We start from the raw sequence: 20,386 nt of genomic DNA on the forward strand, positions 1-20,386 counted from the left end.
TGTGGGAGGAAGCCGGAGAACCTGGAGAGAACCCACGCTGCACGGGGAGAACATGCAAACTCCACACAGAAAGACTCCAGTGGGACCCATGCCACCAGGATGCGAACTGGCAACCTTCTTGCTGCAAGGCAACAACTGCGCCACCTTGCAGCCCCACTACTACAACTACTGACTGTGAATATATTATGCTTAGAGAGTTATAATGAGATACTATTCTGTATGTACATGACTCGGACCATGTGGATTTTTATGGATTCTAGAGAACAAATTCACCATGATCTTTACTCTATTGCCATCTTTGGGGAAACATTTCCACTTAAACCCCTGATTTTCCTTTTACATTTAATTAACTCTCAGTAACACAAAATCTCATCTGTCATACTTTCCAAATAATCTGTTTGCAATTTTTAAACGACCTCTCTTGTTGTGCCTCAGTCCATATTATTGTAACTTGCTGAGTGTAAAGTTCCCATGATCCTTGTTAATGTTTTTATGGTCCTCACTCTGTAAATTATACTGATTCCTTGCCTTTTGTCTTCTGACATTATCCTAAAACTTTCACTAAAACAAAACATGTTGCAAAATGTAATAGTCTGATTGCCAAGACATTGTCATACCTCAGTGTTGACAGGAATGTTGGGCCCATCTTACCTGATCCATACATGTCATCACATGCTTGCCTAAATGAGGCCTAAATGATGACAAAATGTTCATGCTAAACCCACCACAGGAAACAATCATGCAGTGAATGCGTGCAAGACTCTTACAAACACATGGTTTACACATAGACACAAATATACAAACCTCAGTTTGGACTAGGTAGTTGCGCTGGGTGCGTATATGTTTGAGGAAAGCAAGTACATTAACTGTGCTCTTGTCTTTGATCTGCTGCAGCATGCTGTCTATGACGATGTATGTCCCTGTCCGCCCCACACCAGCACTGCAACACAACACAGTAACTCTGAGGAACAGCAGGGCATGCTTGGAAAGAATAGAGTCAGAGCTGGACAAATATATAGCAGTTACTTAGTTGGTATCTTCAAGGATTTATTAACATGTTTCCATCACTGGCTTAAAACAGTAGTCAGGGACCCATATTAACAAGGAAGCAGTTGTTACTTGTTTTTCATATTGTCCATGATCAAAGATCCTTTCCCAGGGCATTCCAACAGATGTGATGGGAGGAACAACCTTCAGTCATTATATTTAAACACTTATATGGAGCTAATATCAGGATTTAAAACTTAATCTAATAAAGTGGATATCTTTTCTGAGACATTATCCCGCAGCTGTGGTGGCGGGATACCACAACTTTTGGGATCTGTATTCAACTGTAGCTAAACAGAGACAGAATGATTTGTCATCTTTACACTTAGTAAGAAAATTGTGCCTTTTGCTCCCATCCTATGTAAGGTTGTTGTAAAAAAACAAAACAATTTTGTGACCACAAAACAAATCTAACTATCATTTAATGCAGAAGTAAAACTTGGGAGCACTGACCAATTTAGAAAGTGTAGAAAATGTTTGATTGCATGTTATGACAACAGTTTTACCTGTTCAGAGTTGGGTAATTTAAGCAGAGATTACAGACAGTCGAGGGAACAGAGAAGTGTTGTTGAACAGTTTCAGTTGACAGCACAGCCACTGATACAATTAACATCTATTTTGAACTTACAAATTTAGGACCTTAAGTTTCCTGTTGTGGTGTATCTGCAGTCACAGCACCGAGGCAGTGTGACAAGTTATTATTGACCATCACGATGCAGATCATAGCAAAGAGCTTCTTTCTTATTCCCCCAGGGCAACAGTCAGTGGATAATCACCAGTTATTTCCCTGACCACTTTATTATAAAATGCTAGCAACTGTGATGGCAGATTCACTGATAATGTTTAGATATGCAGTTTTAGTAAAAGTATCTTTACATGTTAAAAATACACAAAGTTAAAGGTGCCCAAAAGATACAAAGAATTGAATACAATTGTAGAACTTTCTATATTTGGAAGGGCAATAAGAAATGCGTAAAGTGACGAATTTGTTGCCTTTGTTTAACCAAAATGATCTTTTGTATGATTTAAGTGTACAAAAGTACACAAAACAAAATCTTAATGTCTTTACACATATTATCCTCCACCTAACCAATGGTTCCTGGTCATTATAAAAAGCTGATATAATGGTGTGTAAAATCAAACAAACAAACAAAAAAAAAAGCAGTGTTTACAGACAACTCAGTACAACACATTCTAGGTAACAGTTGGCTGAGAAACTCAGTGATCAAGGCAGTTACAGTAAAAAGAAAAGAGCATAGAAACATTACCTGCAGTGGACAAGCAAGGGTCCCATGTCAGGCATCTGGGCGGCCGAGGACTTGCGTACAAACGCAAGGACAGGCAGTGTATATTCTGGGACACCCATGTCTGGCCATTGGGTGTAATGATACTGGAGTACTGTCCGTTCACTCTGAGCCCGTGCCTTCGAGTTCCCCTTCCCGCCCAGGATGGAATAGAGGATGTTTGTTGGGGTGGGGAATTATAAAGACAATATGATTTTTAAAAGTATTAAGGAATAAGGACAAAGAATGCATAATTGACACAAACTTTTCAGCTTTAAATATTTGCTTACATTTTTGCATTTACCCAAAAATGAAAGTAGTAGATCAAGACTGAAGTGGTATAATATACTGTTTAGTGTCTTTAAGTAATTTCAGACTACAAAAGCAGCAGTTAAAAGGAAACAACAATCATGTAAGTCAGTGAATATCACTGTCTTTACTTAGTCTTTTTAGCATTAGTCTTTATTCTAATGTTAACATATACAAGATCTAATTTAATTTGGTCCAAAATGATTCTCAGTGTAAAAGTGGAAACCAGATCATTCAATATCACAATGTCACTTTTTTATTTTTTAAACTAAAACTTGCAGACAGGACATTCCACTTTTTTCCTCTCAGTTCTCACCTTTTTGACTTTAGTGTTGCGCACTGTGAAGTGGCGGACAGTGTAGCAGGCATGAACTTTACTGCTCTTGAGTGTGACCAACATGTGGCCGTACTCTTCACTGTACTCTGCTGGCCAGTACTGGTCACATTTTCTCTGTAGAACACACACACACACACACACACACACACACACACACACACACACACACACACACACACACACACACACACACTTAAATCAGACCAAATTATTATTCTCATCTATTTGTATAAGGTGTTCCAGTTTTATCAGTATGTGTTGAACTGGAAATTTAGTCAGTTTATAATTTTTCAGATCAAACACCAGTACTGTTATTGTACTGCTGTCTTTTTCTCCTGTGTTAAACACATCAAGCAGAGTACCAAAGTGAGATTATGTAGTTGGTGACCTGGCATTAAGCTTCTGCCCTCCAGAAGAGCATGGTGCTCCTTTTTTTTTTTGAATGACTATACCATACACTGGAGCATGGGATAGCTGATTTCATAATTCCTATAAACTGTTGAATGGAATCACAGTCTTTGAAAAACACGTGTTCATGATTTGGAACATTAGACACTGATGGGTCACCACCTGTGACCTGACTAATATGCTGTTGGTATTTTGCATGCCACCAACAGCTCTGGAGAGCCAAAGTCTGGACTTTGCAAGACCTCTGAATGTGTCCTATGGTTTCTGGCACCACAACATTAGCAGGAGATCATCTAGAATCACACGTATGCCAACAATACACTCAAGAACCTGCTGACCCCACAGGCTTTGTCATTTTGAAGATGCTCTAACCTAGCTGTCTAGCCATATGAGCCAGTTTGGGTCTTGTCAAAGATATTTCTCATTTCTCTTTCATCAAGCACGTGGACAATGAGAAACGACTGTTACCTTCGAATATACAAATAGAATGCAAATACAAATAGTCAATGCTATTACCTGCAACTGGGACTGTTCAGAGTATTTTGACTCATTAGCGGATACCCACATAGAAACAAGGAGTCCTGTCAAAAATATAATGCTCTCCTTTCTTTTACAAAAATTGTTTAATAATTATCCTTACATTGAAGTCAAACACCACTTAGCACAGCACCAGGACCTTATAGGTCCATAGACCTTTCTGATAGCTGACTGCTTCACTTTCAATAATAGAAAAAGCAAAGGTATAACAAAATTATTAATGACTTTGACATGTCAGTGAGTGAGCACACATACTACAACGGCCTCGGAATTTGCTCACCCAAACAGATTTTAGGCAAGTTTAGCAAATTAGGGTTTTCTTTTTAGCCCATTGCCCCCATGGAGCATAGGCCATCGACGACCCCTCGTCATTGCACTCTGTTCTGGGCTATTCCGGCAATTTCAGTCCAAATTGGTCTGTTGTTGCTTTAGCTCTGCCTTAGTGTCTCGCCTCCAGCTATTACAAGGCTGGCCTCTCTTCCTCTTCCCCTGCGGATTCCAGGTCAGGGCTTGGCATGTGGTGCTGGATGCTGGCTTCCTAAGGGTGTGTCCAATCTAACTCCACTTCCTCCGCAGTATCTGCTTGGACACTGGTTTCTGTCCCGCTAGCTCCCACAGATCTTTGTTTTGGATCTTGTCCTGCCATTGAATTTTGTAGATATGCCTCAGACAGGTGTTGAAGAATGTCTGAATCTTCTGTTGCATCGTCAGTGTTGTCCGGTATGTCTCGCAACCGTAGAGCAGAACTGACTTCACATTGGAGTTAAAGATGTGGAGTTTGGTTCTCGTGCTGATTCCTCTAGATGCCCAGATGTTCTTGAGCATGACAAAACCTGCTCTTGCCTTGTTGATTCTAGTTGTGACATCTTGGTCCGCAATTCTGCAGCTCATGTCTTGGTAGGTGCATCGAATGAAGGAGACAATCTTCTCAGGGACTCCGTAGTGCCTCAGCAATTTCCACAGCGTCTCTCTGTCTACACTGTTGAAGGCCTTCTCAAAATCTATGAAGCTGATGTAGAGGGAGGAGTTCCACTCCAGTGACTGCTCCACAATGACGTGCTGGCTGGTGATCTTGTCAGCACAGGATTTGTTCCAATGGAAGCCTGCCTGCTGGTCTTGGAGCCTGGGGTCAACAGCCTCCCTCATCCTCTCCAGTAGGACCCTGTTGAGAACCTTGCCTGGCGTTGACAGGAGTATGAATTCTCAGTAATTGCTGCAGTCCCTGAGGTCTCCTTTCTTTGGCAGCTTGATGATAATTCGTTCTTTCCACTGGGGCAGTGCCTCCTCTTTCTCCCAGATCCTGCTGAACAGGCTGTTTAGCATGTTGACAGCTGTCACGATGTCTGCTTTGATGGCTTCTGCTGGTATCTCATCTGGCCCTGCAGTCTTCCCCTTCCCATTTTTCAGAGTCACGATGGTCTTCTTGATGCGTCGGGGCGGAGGAGTTCAGCAGCTCCCTAAGGTGTTCTGCCCACTGTTCCAACTGTACTTCAGTTGTTGTAAGTGGGTTCCTGTTCTTATCCTTCACTGGCTTGTCTGTCTGCTGGAACTTACCTGTCAGCTTCTTGGTCACCCAGTACAGGTTCTTCAGGTTCCCCTGTCCGGCTGCTGCCTCTGCTTGACTGGCCAGGTCATTGATGTAGTCCCTCTTGTCCTTTTGATGCTCCTCTTTACTTCTTTATCCTCTGCTGTGTACTCTTCCTTTGCCTTAGCTGCTCTTGTTCGACTCGAGTTCAAAGTAGTTTCCTTCTCTCTTCTTGTATTCAGTTTGTGGATGGTGTTAGCAGAGATCCATTCCTATTGCTGTGCCTTCTTCTTGCCAAGGACCTCTTCACGTGTCGTGCCAGAGCTTCTTGCTTTGTTCCCACTGTGTCTCAATATCTATCTCACTGTCTCACAGCAAATTAGGGTAACAACTTCTAAAACATTTCAACATTGCCATAAACATCCATACATATCCACCTAGTTTGTGTGCTCTGGTACATACCCGGCCTTTCTCCATTAAGTTGGTGATCATGACAATGATACCGGTGTTTTGCTCCCACACCATCCGCCAAAAGTCATCAAAAGTGGACTTGAGAGGCCCCTGGGCTGCGATGTAGGCTTTAGGTTTATTATAACCCTAATACATGAATGACAGAAAGACACACAATTAGCCTGACAATATGCGTTATATATAAGTTATAGGTGCTGTTCTTGTTTTAATTTCAGTGATTATGGCCTATTGGTCATCAACATCAGAAATCCAATATCTCAAATGTTTAGAATATTTCCCAAAATGTATTTAAAATAGCATGTTCTCCCTGTGCCTGCATGGGTTCTCACCAGGTTCTCTGGCTTCCTCCCACAGTCCAAAGACATGCTGAGCTTAATTGGTGATTCTAAATTGTCTGTAAATGTGAGTGTGTTTGGTTGTCTCTCTCACTCTGCAATAAACTGGAGACCTGTCCAGGGAAAACCCTGCCCTCACCCAAATGTCAGCTGGGATATACTCCAGCTCCCCCATGACTCTACAGAGGTTAAAGTGGTGTATAGAAAATGGATGGCTGGATGATGTGCAATGGATTTAGAATATATGAAAGTTAATTTTCATAATTAAATTATAAAAAAATATATTTTTTCATTATATTCAAATTTTTGAGCTGCACCAGTCCATCCATCCATTATCTATACTTTGCTTAATCCTCACTAGGGTTGTGGGGGGCTGGAGTCTATCCCAGCTGACTTAGGGCGAAGGAAGGGGACACCCTGGACAGGTCGCCAACCTATCGCAGGGCTACACTTAGAGACAGACAATCAAGCACACTCACATTCACACCTACGGACTATTTAGTATCACCAACTAACCTCAACATGTTTTTGGACTGGCGACCTTCTTGCTGCGAGGCATTGGTGCTAACAACCAAGTCACCTTCCAGCCCGAGCTGCACCAGTGTATCACAAAATTATTGTTTTAAGAGAAAACAATGTAAGATAGACTTCTTGATTATTGTTTTATTCTTGTTCTGCAGTCATCATCACCATAACCAATTTACAGAAATAAAAATCTGCTTTTTATGTACACAAACTGACACAGGTCAGTATTTGAGATGTTCTAGTGAATGCACTTACATCCACATAGTTGGCATTGATGTAGTCCGTGTGTTTGAAGTCTTTCCCAGCCAGCAGCCTTAGCTTCACCCTGCTGTGGTCATCTGAGAAGTAAACACAGAGCAGTGAATGTGTTTTGTGATTAAAACCATGGCTGGAGCTAACTTTATCCATGTAATGATGTCACTAAGGGGCCCTACCAAAGCACTTCTCCCCAAACAGGAAGCACATTAACATTGAAACAATGATCAAACTGTGTTTTGCGTGGCACATGACTTTTGTGTTTTGTGTTTTGGTTCCAGAAACATGATTGAGCTACTTCCTCCACCAGTGTCTGTATGACACATGAAATATTTTTTACAGACTGCCCTTGTCAAGCTCCAAGACTGTGTGCAGTGCCTTAGTGCTTGAGAGTTTGTGGTCATTTTTTGCTCTAGGTTGGTCAGTTAGTTGACAACCATAAACACTTACATTCTGTTTGTCACGTTTAGAAGAAATATGTTGTAGAAATAATGTTTAGAAAGACATTCATTGAAGAAATACATTTTTACAAAGAATATCTTTTCCATTTTTGGTGTAATTACATGTCTGCAATCATTTGGACAAATCATCAACAAACTAACTGATGACAGCATGTCCAGCTTGCTTTTGATATTTACGACTGGCAGTGAAAAGTGGTTCATTGGAGGAGGAAACACCAAGAATCAGCTGAACCAATTTGCTCTTTTCAAAAAATAGTCAATTCCTTTTTCTTTTTTTTTTGAAAATTGGTAAAAAATTAAACACATTTTCGATTTGTTTAGTGCTTTGGCTTAAACTGCATAATTCATTCAATTTATTAATCTGATTTCATTTAGTTAAATGGCATTTGTGGATTTATTCTTCTTGCTTTCAAGAAAGAGGTGTGTATGCAACGGGAAAAAAATACAGTGTTGAATAGCCATTGCAACATGAATAACTGTTCCTTCAACTGCACTGACAACAGTTTAAATACAGACTACGGTGTTAATTTATTCGGCTGAAGAGAGACACGCTGGAATTTTGTTACAATCTTAGGTCAGGGTTGTGATAGATTTGAAATGAACAAGATATTTGTGGATTGCCTGAAATGAGTTTTAACTTTAACTTGGGGAAAATTCTAACATGAATGTAAACTCTGTTAAGAAAAGCACAGACAAATCCATTTGAAAGGACCTCATTAAACGTGTTTGACAAAAAACAGAAGTGTATTTGTGTACTAAATAAAGAACATAGTCTGAATGGGTATGCATTACGGTGTTGTTTGAAGTGTGCCCTGAAAAAAATGTGTAATATAAAGTGTGATATTTGTATAGCCCTGGATTTGTGTACTCACAGGCCATGATGTTGATGTATCTGTTCTTGTGCTTGTTGTCAGGGTGGTTTGAGTGCTCCGACGTAATGTTCATATCTGCTGTGGACCGCTGAACCTCCTGGGAAGAATACAAAAATTCTGAGGTGTGTACAGATTGTTGCATGGCAAGGTAACTTCATCAGAAAAGATGGTATATGTCTAGAAAATGTACTGTGACTGTTTGTAGTGCCTAAGAACCTTGATGTTTTTGGTGATCTTTAGCTTTTGTCAAGCACCACCATCACAGCAAAAATTTTATTGGGGAATTAAATATCTAAATTCCACAGAAAAATTGGTATGAAATTGGCTTTATGCACCATGCTCAAAGAATGAATCTTTCTCTTTTTGGATGCTAAAAACTATGTTGTAGCACCATGCACAGATCAAATGCCAACTAAATACACAAGATATTTATGTAATGCCAGACTCCCATAGAAATTGTTGGACATTTTCATGCCCTGAAGACAGTAAGTTCTTTTGACTTTAATGAATCCATGGCCTTCCCTTACTGACACTTCTGTATTTTGATTTGTAGTGAAGAATGCAGCTTTTATAGCCTCTGACAACAGACTTTCAGTCCTGTAATCCATATGCATTTATTTTAACATTGTATGAATATAGCATTTGACAGCTTTTTTATAACGCTGGAAAAAGGCACAGTAGGTTTTGTAAAAATACTTTTCATGGCACATTTTGCTTTTCGGTCTAAGATTCTTTCTAATAAGTTACCATTTCATAGCCATAGCTGCCCTAAATTAACAGCATTGGTCATTACCAAAATCATTTTTTATGTTTCTGTTATGGTTAATACACCAGTACGTAGAAGCTCTTTAATTGATATTTGGCCTTTGTGCCTTTTTTTATTGGATAGTGCTGTGAGAGAGAGACAGGAAAGTAGGGAAGAAGAATGGGGGGAGGCCTTTTATGAAAGGTTCATGAGCGGGATTCAAACTCATGACCTCCACAATGGGACTGTAGCCCTGCACATGGGACACCAGCTCTACCAGGTGAGCTATAATGGCGCCCCTGAAATTGTATTTTTAATGCTACAATATAATTACTGTTATCCATTAATTTTTAAATTTACTGTTTAAAAAATTCCACATAAAACTGAAAAAATAGTAAAAAAAAAAACATTATCATTTCTTGATTAAGGTTTCAAATTAAAGTTATTCACTTGCATTCCTGAACAGAAAAATTCGTTTTCATGTTTGAATGTTATGCTTGATTCATTCCCAACTTCTCAGAGACGCTCAAATTTGAGTATAAAAAGGTGAATTTAATTTGAAATTCCTCATTTCTGTTTAAAATGGTAAAACGTCAAGAGCTGACTGAAAATGAAAGAGTCCACATTAAACTACACTTCATGGTGCTGGATGGTCTCTGAGACAAACAGGGAACGACATGAAGTGTTCTCACAATGTGGTCAAGTACGCCTTGGCATCAATTGCAGAGACTGGTACTTACAAAATGCACCAAGGAAGAGGCAGGAAATGAAAGTTAACTGAGGCAGATGTCAGACACCTCAAGATTTTAAGTACCAGAGACAGAAGGAAGACCACTGCTGATCTTCAGGCAGAGATGAACGCTTCTAGATCAGATCATAAGCAGACGATTGATGGAACGAAGCTTAAAGGGAAGAAAGGCTGCAAACATCCAGGACACTTTGGTCAGCATCTTCGTGTTTATGTTCGCAGAAAACCTGGAGAACGTTTTGATGCCAGATGCATTGCACGCTCAGTGAAACATGATGGAGATTCCATTATGGAATGGGATTCCATTTGTGGAAATGTTTGGGATGTAGTACATTCAAAGATTATTCACACAAAAGTTTAATCTCAAGTAAGTAAACTATTTGGACCTCAGGAACAAAGAGACTGTCGAAAAGCACATAAAAACAATGCCAGCAAGCACGTAAGCGGTTATCAAGGCCAAAGGAAGCCAAACAAAAAAATTAAGTCTTTTGGTTATGTGTGAAAAAGGACTGTTTAGTTGTGTCAGTTGTTATTTGCCAAATAAATAAAAGGAGATGGCCCCCAAGGATGAGCTGCTGAGTAAGTACCTCAGGCGACAGAGACCTAGTAATGCAGAAGAGGAGACCCAACCATCATGGCGAGACAAGCCCCTCCACTGCATGTCCCACCACCAGATAGAGGAAGTTGCACATATCAGGAAATCCTACCAGTGGCTAGAAAGGGCTGAACTAAAGGACAGGATAGAAGCACTGATCATGGCTGGTTCTTTCTCAGAAAGAAAGACAATGAGAAGCTAGAGAAGTACCAAGGGCTAAAGGGAAACTCAAAAAGATGTCGGGAGTAAAGGTAACAGTGGTGCCAGTGGTGATCAGAATAGTGGGAGCAGTTACCACAGACTGGGGGAGTAGCTCCAAAAGATTTCATGAACAACATCTGAAATCTTTGTCCAGAAGAGCGCAGTATTAGGAACAGCAAAGATACTGCACAGAACCCTCAAACTTCCAGGCCTCTGGTAGGGGACCTGAGCTTGAAGGGAAAAACCTCTCCCCTAAGGGGAGAGAGAAGAGGAATTTTTATATGTATATATATATAACTAAAAATGCCTGCAGTCTCAAACATGAGCGGGAGCAAGAGCAATTCAGGGATTAGCTGCCTGTGAATGTATGTCAGTGTTTAATGTCAACGTCCTGCCAAGCAAACAGGTGCTGGCTGCTAGCTCAGCACTGCCAACAGGGCTGAATTTGGCTCTGACCCTTCTGTCTCATTCACTGTAGAGCTTTACAGACCAACTGCCTTGTTTTAGCACTTTTAAACATGGATACCTCATAGTAATTGGAATAGGGATTTATTTTGGTAGTAGTCTGCTTCATGGTGAGATTCAGATCAGGTTGCAGGTATGACTGTGAGAGACAGGATTTGACAGGAGATGTCACATAGCTGTAAGTGATCAACATATGGTTACACAAACTGACACACATATACACATGTGCAGACACTTAAATTCAGCCACATGCAAGGCACTGATATTTACACACACGTATTCATGAACAACAACATATCCCACTGTTACTGTCATAGAACATGAAGAATGGTGTAATATCGATTGTCTTATTCTGTAATAATGAGTTACCATAACTTAGGCCCTAGCCTACAGTTTATTGAGGTAAATATGCTGTTTTGTTCAGCTGTCTCAGACTAGTATAGTGGTATAATGGTGGCCGCCATATATTACACAACCTGACTTCATGATCCTGCTCGAAAACCTGTTGAAATGCACCTTTGTCATTGCTAGGACTGGTATGAAAGTGTGCACAGATGGGTCAAAAATGAAAGGAAAATGCAGTCTAAAGTGGGTTGATAAGGTCTTACTCTTTCATGATAAAAAGACACCGCCAAGAAAGCTTTGTTTTGCAAATGCAGAGAGTAAAGTCTTTGTTGCAAGAAAACTGCTATTAATGCTAATATTGATAGCAGCTATTATTATGTACATGTCTACAAAATGCAATTGTTGCTCATCCACAATTATTGCAGCACAGAGCACTGGGGTGACACATCTTAAAAAACACTCAATATCGACAACATACAGCATCTCTCCAGTTTTTCAAATTGGATTTGATTTGCATTTTACCCATCCATTATCTATACACCACTTAGTCCTCACTAGGGTCGTGTGGGGAGGGGGGGCGGCTGGAGTCTATCTCAGCTGACTTAGGGTGAAGGCAGGAGACACCCTGGACAGGTCACCAGTCTATCACAGGGCTACACTTAGAGACAGACAACCAAGCACACTCACATTCACACCTTCGGACAATTTAGAATCACCAGTTAACCTCAACATGTTTTTGGACTGTGTGGGAGGAAGCCGGAGAACCCGGAGAGAACCCACGCTCCACGGGGAGAACATGCAAACTCCACGCAGAAAGATCCCAGTGCCCCCACCAGGACATGAACCGGCGACTTTCTTGCTGCGAGGCAACAGTGCTAACCAACTGCGCCACCTTGAATTGCATTTTATCCAAAATTATTTCAAAAGTAGTTACACTGTGATAGCAGCCAGTACTGTTCCCATGACTCTGATTTAAACGATAAACATGCAACTGATGAACTGATGAAACACCTTTTGTGCATGGTTTCTCAACACCCTAACAAAACTGGGTGTGCAAACTAAGTTTAATGATACTGGCAAAAGTTGGAACAAACCAGTTAATATAGAAATTTGAACAGTATACGTACAATACTTTTAAGTTTTACATACAATTGTTTCCAGCAAGGTGAGAACGGATGCATTCGCCTAGAGAGAAAAGCACTGCACTCTGCATCTCTTTTTGGAGCATTCCACATTTTCTTGTGGAGCACTTTTAGTTGATAATCTCTGAACTTTCAGAGAGGTGCTGGTACCATCATCGTTGCACTGAATAAGTCAACCAATCATGTGGGTGAGGCATGTCACTTTGATAAACAAGGAAATGAGAGAGAAGCTTGTTTTGACTGTTCATTGTGAATTGCGTATGTCAGATGATGCAAGTCGTAACATACAATTAAAGTTAGCCAGCACTTTTCACCGGGGGACAAAGTAAAGTTACTGACTTTTATTTTCAGTTTATTATAAGTTTTTTGACTTGTCCTAGTTAAGTCTAACTTTTCCATGAAAATCTGGCAAGTATGGCGATAAAACCCATGACCAAATACATCTCTTAAGGGACTTGAACTCTCAATCTTTTGATCCGATTTTCCTATTGGGCCATGTGGTCTTTCCAGTAATGTTTTGTTTTATTCATCTTGGTGTTGTTAAAGCCACACACAGACGATATGAGCTGAGGGATTTTTAAAAAAAAATGAATAATGGAGGAGGAAGTAGGAGGAAGAGTGGCAGCAATCTTCCACTCAAACTTATTAATCAACCAGAGACCAAAACTTTGTTATAAATCAGACTTTTTCTCTGGACACAAAAGGCCTATTTCTCTCAAATATTGTTCACAAATTTATCTAAATCTGTGTTAGTGAGCACTTCTCCTTTGGCAAGATAATCCATCCACCTCACAGGTGTGGCATATCAAGATGCTGATTTAACAGCATGATTATTGCACAGGTGTGCCTTCGGATGGCCAAAATAAAAGGTCACTCTAAAATGTGCAGTTTTATCAAACAGCACAATGCCACAGAGATCGCAAGTTTTGAGGGAGTGTGCAATTGGCAATGCTGACTGCAGGAACGTCCACCAGAGCTGTTGCCCATGAACTGAATGCTCATTTCTCTCTCATAAGCCGTCTCTGGTATCTGATGTTCCAACTCATGGGTTTGACATGTTTAGTTAGTGGTCCCGCTCAAAGGTTTAGGTGCTGCCGGAAATGCGCTTCTCTGTTTAGAGAATGATCTCCCTCTATGGTTATGAATCATATGTTCTGTCTTAGCTTTACGCAAACAGCCCCTATAGTAGTAGTAGTTAGGTTTATTCTGGAGGGTGATTCTTTTTGGCTTCCTCTCACAGGCAAACCATAGTGTCTGAGACACTGTGCTTGTTTCAATAAACCGTTTTATATACCAACAAGGTTGTAGAATTTCTTCATCACCTTTTCATCACCGCTACTCAATAAAAAACACTTCCCAAAGGCGTTTCAGAGAATTTGGCAGTACATCCAACCGGCCTCACAACCGCAGACCACGTGTAACCACACCAGCCCAGCATCTTTACCTTCAGCATCATCTGAGACCAGCCACTCGGACAGCTGCTGCAACAATAGTTTTGCATAACCAAAGCATTTCTGTACAAACTGTCAAAAGGTGCATGAGCGGTTTGCTGATGTCAACATTGTGAATCGAGTGGCCCACGGTGGCGGTGGGGTTATGGTATGGGCAGGCATATGTTATGGACAACAAACCCAGGTGCATTTTATTGATGGCATTTTGAATGCACAGAGATAACGTGATGAGATCCTGAGGCCCGTTGTTGTGCCATTCATCCACGACCATCACCTCATGTTGCAGCATGATAATGCACAGTTGCAGGGATCTGTACACAATTCCTGGAAGCTGAAAACATCGCAGTTCTTGCATGGCCAGCATATTCAGCGCACATGTTACCCACTGAGCATGTCTGGGATGCTCTGGATCGGTGTATACCATAGCGTGTTTCAGTTCCTGCCAATATCCAGGAACTTCTCACAGCCATTGAAGAGGAGTGGACCAACATTCCGCAGGCCACAATCAGCAACCTGATCAACTCTATGCAAAGGAGATGTGCTGCACTGCATTAGGCAAATGGTGCCCACACCAGATATTGACTGGTTTTCTGACCCCCCAATACAGTAAAACTTCACATTTGCTTTTTTTTAAAGTTGTTTTTTTGGCCTTTTTGCCTTTATTTGACAGGACAGTAGAGAGAGAGAGAGAGAGAGAGGAAAGTGGGGAGAAGGATGGGGGAGGGACCTGCAGCAAATGGCCATAGGCTGGATTCAAACCCACGGCCACTATAGCCCCAGTACATGGGTCGCCAGCTCAACCAGTTGAGCTACAGTGGTGGCCCTACAGTGACCTTTTATTGTGGCTAGCCTAAGGCACACCTGTGCAAAAATCATGCTGTCTAATCAGCATCTTGATATGCCACACCTGTGAGGTGGATGGATTATCTCAGCAAAGGAGAACTGCTCACCAACATATAGTGAAATAGGCTTTTTGTGTACATAGAAAAAGTCTCAGATCATTAAGTTCAGCTCTTGAAAAATGTGAGTAAAAACAAAAGTGTTGCATTTATATTTTTGTTCAGTGTATGTTAAGCGCTGTGAGATGACACATGTTGTGAACTACGCTATCCATCCATCCATCCATTATCTATACACCGCTTAATCCTCAGTAGGGTTGGGAGGGCTGGAGTCTATCCCAGCTGACTTAGGGCGAAGGCGGGGACACTCTGGACAGGTCACCAGTCTATCGTAGACCACCAAGCACACTCACATTCACATGTACGGACAATTTCGAATCACCAATTAACCTCAATATGTTTTTGGACCTTGTGGGAGGAAGCCGGAGAACCTGGAGAGAACCCACACTGCACAGGGAGAATGTGCAAACTCCACACAGAAAGGGTGTCCTCACCGGGACGCGAACCAGCGACCTTCTAGCTGCAAGGTGACGGTGTTAACCACTGAGCCTCCCTGAAACCCTGAACTGCACTATATAAATAAAAATGAATTGAATTGAATTCCCATACTGGCACAACACAAGCAAAAGACAGACTTGACAGAGAAGCTTCATATTAGTTCAAATATAAATGTACACACAATGTTGTGTTGCACTTGATGTAGTTGCAGCATCAGTTGACATTGAAGCATTCAAATGCTTCGAGTTGCTGAAAATATCTGAAACGTAATTCCAAAGTTAAGTTGTGTAAATAGGTAAATTACCAGTTCTTATGTTAAAGCTGAAACTATGATTGACAAAAGAACTGAAAGCAGTTGAAGTTAAAGCACAACCACTAGCCTTGTTAATTTGCATGAATTTTCAGAATGTTCAAAGCAAAGAAAGTGGGTTTGAGACCGCAATAAAAAGTACTGACTGATACAGTGATGTAACAGCAGAATTTGTGCCCTGTAACAGTGCCAGATCCTTACGTATCATGCTGCTGGAGCACACCAGAGTGATGCCACTTTTTTCTCCAAGTGAGGAAATAGAATATTTGCAATTCACATAATCTAGTTAAAATTGGTACACATTTTTGTCAAGTGCTGGAAAATCCAATCATCTATAAAGAGTATGTCAAGCAAGAAAGCCATTAAAAACAAATGGTTTGGGCTGTTGTGTTGACATATAAGGTGTAGTGATTGATCCATGACATCAATGCATTTAACAACATGCAAGAAAACATTTCACCATAAACGTGAACGTAGCACAGTGAATGAAACAATTGTTTTCTCTTGTCTGTATGTAACTACTTAAGATGAAAAGGCAGCAAAACTGCATTTCATTTTTGGAACAAATAACAAGGTAGTCAATTACTTTAGACTTATTTGAAGCCCTTATTGATGCCTGTTCAATCATTGCTATTTTGAGTCCATGAGTGTCTGGTCGCAACATATTTGTTTACAAAAAATGGCTTAATTATTGGTCATATACTCATATAACTAATAATAAGATGTTACACATATAATCCTTTCACATCAAGCTATTAAGCCTTTCATAAATAGTTGCAGCACAATGACTGCATGGACTATTTGATTGTATGCTCAGTTATAATTGACTGATGTATTTAAACTTATTACAGGAGAAACGATGGTTAAATAACCTCAGAAATGACCCACAGCTTAGCTGTGACATCACTGTACAATTTCTGATACAAACATCTAAATCTTTCACATTACCAGTGCCAGATCCAGTGTTATTCTGGTATTCTGTCTTAGAGTTCAATTTAAACCTCTACATACCTTTAAATTCCTACAATTAGATTTATATTTTATCTGTGTATTTTGTCACAAAGATTCATCAAATGGAACAAACAAAAATTATTCTTTTTCAGCTGCCACACTGTGGAACAAAATAGCTTTGATTTTATCCAGGATTTTCTTGATATCTTTACAATATGGGTGCCTTAACCCTATCAGGTCTTAATCTATGTCCTTGGATTCTGTTTGCTTTTGCAGTTATGCTTCTTTTGTTTATTTGACTTGGTGACAGCAATGCCTTTGTATTGAAAGTGAGGTTAAATAGTGATGCCCCTGGCCTCTCAAACTCCACTTGATCAAAGCACAAAAAAAATGGCATGTGAGATGAGGATAATTTAATTTCAGAAGGGGCTCCATTCATACAGCACTTCCCAGTGTCCATTAACTCTAAACAAGGCCATAGGGTAAAGTGGGAGAGGACACAATGGGAGTGTCAGACAATCTTGGTTTTTGCCATTAAGTCAGGAGGTCCTGTCCTTTCCAACACACTTTCTAGGAAGAGAGTGGACCAGGAATGCAGAGAAGTTGGAGGAAAAGCAGGAAGAATGAAGATGATAGAGACTGAGGAGCACGATATGTTCACAGTAGATGCTGGTGTCATGGAGCACACCCTGGTTTTAACTAAATTGCCCATTACTGAGACTTCCCTTTCATTTTCTCAGTGAACATGCATGAGTATGCAGCCTTTTAGTCTTCATTATCTCTTAACAAACATTGCTTTTAATATTAAGGGTCAACATTTGCCTCCTCTGTGAAATTAAATACAAAGTGAAACTCATCATTAAAATTATTGTAAAAAATATTTGAGTGACTAGCTCTATTTGAGCATATACTATAAATATATTAGTTATAGCTGTAGTGGTAACTTGTCACTCTACATCCTGGTTCTGTCCTTGCCACTGCTGCAGAGTGCTTGCTCAAAGGGATTTCAAGAGAAACTTTGAAATTGGTGAGTTTTTCTGTTTGAAATTTGTAAGGTCATCACCTTACTATGTGAAGTGCTATGGAATGATAATGATATGTTATATAGTAGCGCTATTTAAATAAAACGGACTTGAACTGAGCTGTATATACACTATTGGCTGTTTTGTATATTAGTTATGGGAAAAGACAAAACAAACAAACAAACAAAAAACAGCTCCACTTAGGGTTCTTAGCACTTAAGGTAGGGTTCGTCAATGCCTTTTCACTATCAGTGTATTAAATGCCAATGTGATAACTGAGCTGTTAACTGTTTTGTTCGTTCTCACCTTTCTTTCATGCATCAGGCAGTTGGATTTCATTCATTCATTTATTCATTTATTTAAAGAAAAACTCAAAAAGGCCACTGCACACTGTCTGGTCAGCAGTAAACAGCAGTCACAATGTTGGAAACTAGCTGGTACACACTGGGGTGTTATTTGCAGCTAAAGAAACATTGTTTTCTCAGGAGTGGTAAAAAAAAAACCAAATTGAGAGTGAATGTTGGACTGACATTCAAAACAAGGTTCGATCTAAATGGTGGTGATATGTCAGTGCTGTGTTCACAACTTCTTTCTCCTGCCCCTAAGAGGCCAGTAAAAACAAACTATGACTGGTTTGAGAATTCCTCACATAACTTACCTCAAAATCTTCAGAGAATCCGTGTTGGTTATTTGAGTGGAGCTCAGAAACATGTTTGATGAACTGCTTGACTGGAAGGGCTTCCATGTCATCTGCTGTGAGGAGACAGGACCAGAATAACACCAGCTTCAAAGAAACAGCAACTTGCCATGGAGCAAGGGACAAACCTCACAAGCTGTGGCTGAGTTACTGACGTATAACAGCATAGGTGGATACCTATGCATTCTGTAAACAACTCAACCTGCCCTTGACAAATAAAAGGTAATTCCCAATGTGACATGTGTATGTGGATTACGAGTGCTGCATGTACCAGATCATTATCATCCTTTTGTCAAATCAATTCAGCTTTTCCAGAACTCTCAAAGGTTACTGAAATATAGACATGGGAAGTGACCTTTCCAAACTGGACAACACCTCACAGGCTTAGTTTTCACTCCTGAATTCTGGAAGTCTAGAGTAGAAGAGAACTGATCATCACATGTGCAACATACCAATCTGTGATAAGGTGGCTCACCTCTTAAACTCAGAAACCTTATGCACAATCATTTAAATTAATTGTTATAGATTTCAGCAATGGCATTGCCTATTCCTCACCTGAAATTAATTGTGATTTTGGTTGTTTGAATAAAAAAAGTTATATTTCAGAGTAACTCTGCAACGGATATTTCAAATGCAAGAACTGTTTTGGAAGTGATTTCCGGCTTAAGGGAGAAAATATTGAGCTGACTTCTTGAAAAAAACATTTAAATAGCATCACACTATCTTTAGCAACGGGTGTTCCTCAGTTGATTAGTTACAGCATATACGGCTCTTGTGATAGTTTTGGTAAGATTGTAGATTGTATTGAAGTACTGTTAAAGAGCTATGATAAAGAAAGAGTCATGTACAGCATGTGTTGTGGTGATAAATGATGTGATAAAATAATGTGTTTTAAAAAATCCATTAGAGTAAGTTACCCTTTGACCTATATAGAAACATTGGTAGAAATACACAAACAGATATCAGTTCATCAAAATGCCAGGTCTAGGTGCAAATGCTAATATATGTAATCTTGATTTGTTCTCTATAGAATAACCTCTGCCACAAATAATGCAAGCTCTTTAAAGTTTCAGATCCACTGCTTTATGTGGATCAACAAGCAAATACAAAATACAAGGAAGCTTGCATGTTTCATTTTTTGCTGTTGTGGTGTTTTAGTATACGTAGGAGCTTTTATCAGTATGGCACAGGACTGGGGTGCATGTTTCATCAGACAAGCACTTGCATACAAACAGTTGCTCAGTGGTAGCTGTTCTTTGGATGCTGATAGTATTGGAGCCTATTCAGAGAAAATAATGCAGAAACATCACACAACAGCTAAACCTCTCTCACAGCTGTCTTCAGTTGAGACTTCATCAAATATTAACAACATCGTACACTTGCTCTCTCTCACTAGGTGTTCTGCAAGGCATATTTTACAGTCAGTAGAGTACAATCAATTACAACATCTGGCGCTTCACATTTCTGATCTGCAGCTGCTGGTCTCACTGACCTCCAAAATGTTTGTTGCTTTGTTTGTATTCCTTGCTCTCCATTTGCTACCCTGCTTTCCACAGATGCTGTCTGCTTGCTCATAGGGAATCCAAAGTCAACTCTGGATTGTTGGGCTCTCAGTTCAAAATTCGTAATAGTAAGGGAAAAATATCAAAATCTGGCAACTAAATCGTTACCAAACAATTTCTTCACCAATATGTTTGTAAAGGTGTGTAACAACATGCTTTAAAATGTAGAAGTTCAACTCCTGTGGGAAACCCTGAAAAACACCTGCTCAAGTTAGGGTACCGATAAATGATTGACGAAAAATCGTTTATTTAAAAAATCAGGTCTTAAGTAACTTATGAGCGTTCAAATCAGGGTTTGTTCATGATTCTGAGTTGACTGTTAGCATTTATATTTCACCACAAACACTTCTTTGTTGAAAAAGACCACACTGGAGGCAACAGTGCTAAGCA

At 40.1% G+C, this 20,386-nt stretch overlaps 1 protein-coding gene across 1 annotated transcript in view; it reads right to left on the minus strand.

The window, feature by feature from the left end:
- The window catches only part of LOC103372191 (receptor-type tyrosine-protein phosphatase gamma-like), a 123,209-nt gene that overhangs the window by 19,093 nt on the left and 83,730 nt on the right, over window positions 1-20,386 (minus strand). Inside the window, exons 11-17 of the mRNA XM_008301767.1 lie at window positions 18,396-18,487; window positions 8,366-8,462; window positions 7,033-7,115; window positions 5,909-6,043; window positions 2,957-3,090; window positions 2,316-2,492; window positions 805-940 (exon numbers count right to left, since the gene is read on the minus strand). Of these exons, the coding sequence (XP_008299989.1) occupies window positions 805-940; window positions 2,316-2,492; window positions 2,957-3,090; window positions 5,909-6,043; window positions 7,033-7,115; window positions 8,366-8,462; window positions 18,396-18,487 (854 nt within the window). The remainder of the gene's footprint in view (window positions 1-804; window positions 941-2,315; window positions 2,493-2,956; window positions 3,091-5,908; window positions 6,044-7,032; window positions 7,116-8,365; window positions 8,463-18,395; window positions 18,488-20,386) is intronic.

This window comes from Stegastes partitus, unplaced genomic scaffold, assembly GCF_000690725.1.
Source record: "Stegastes partitus isolate 25-593 unplaced genomic scaffold, Stegastes_partitus-1.0.2 Scaffold1709, whole genome shotgun sequence".
Taxonomy (NCBI): domain Eukaryota; kingdom Metazoa; phylum Chordata; class Actinopteri; family Pomacentridae; genus Stegastes; species Stegastes partitus.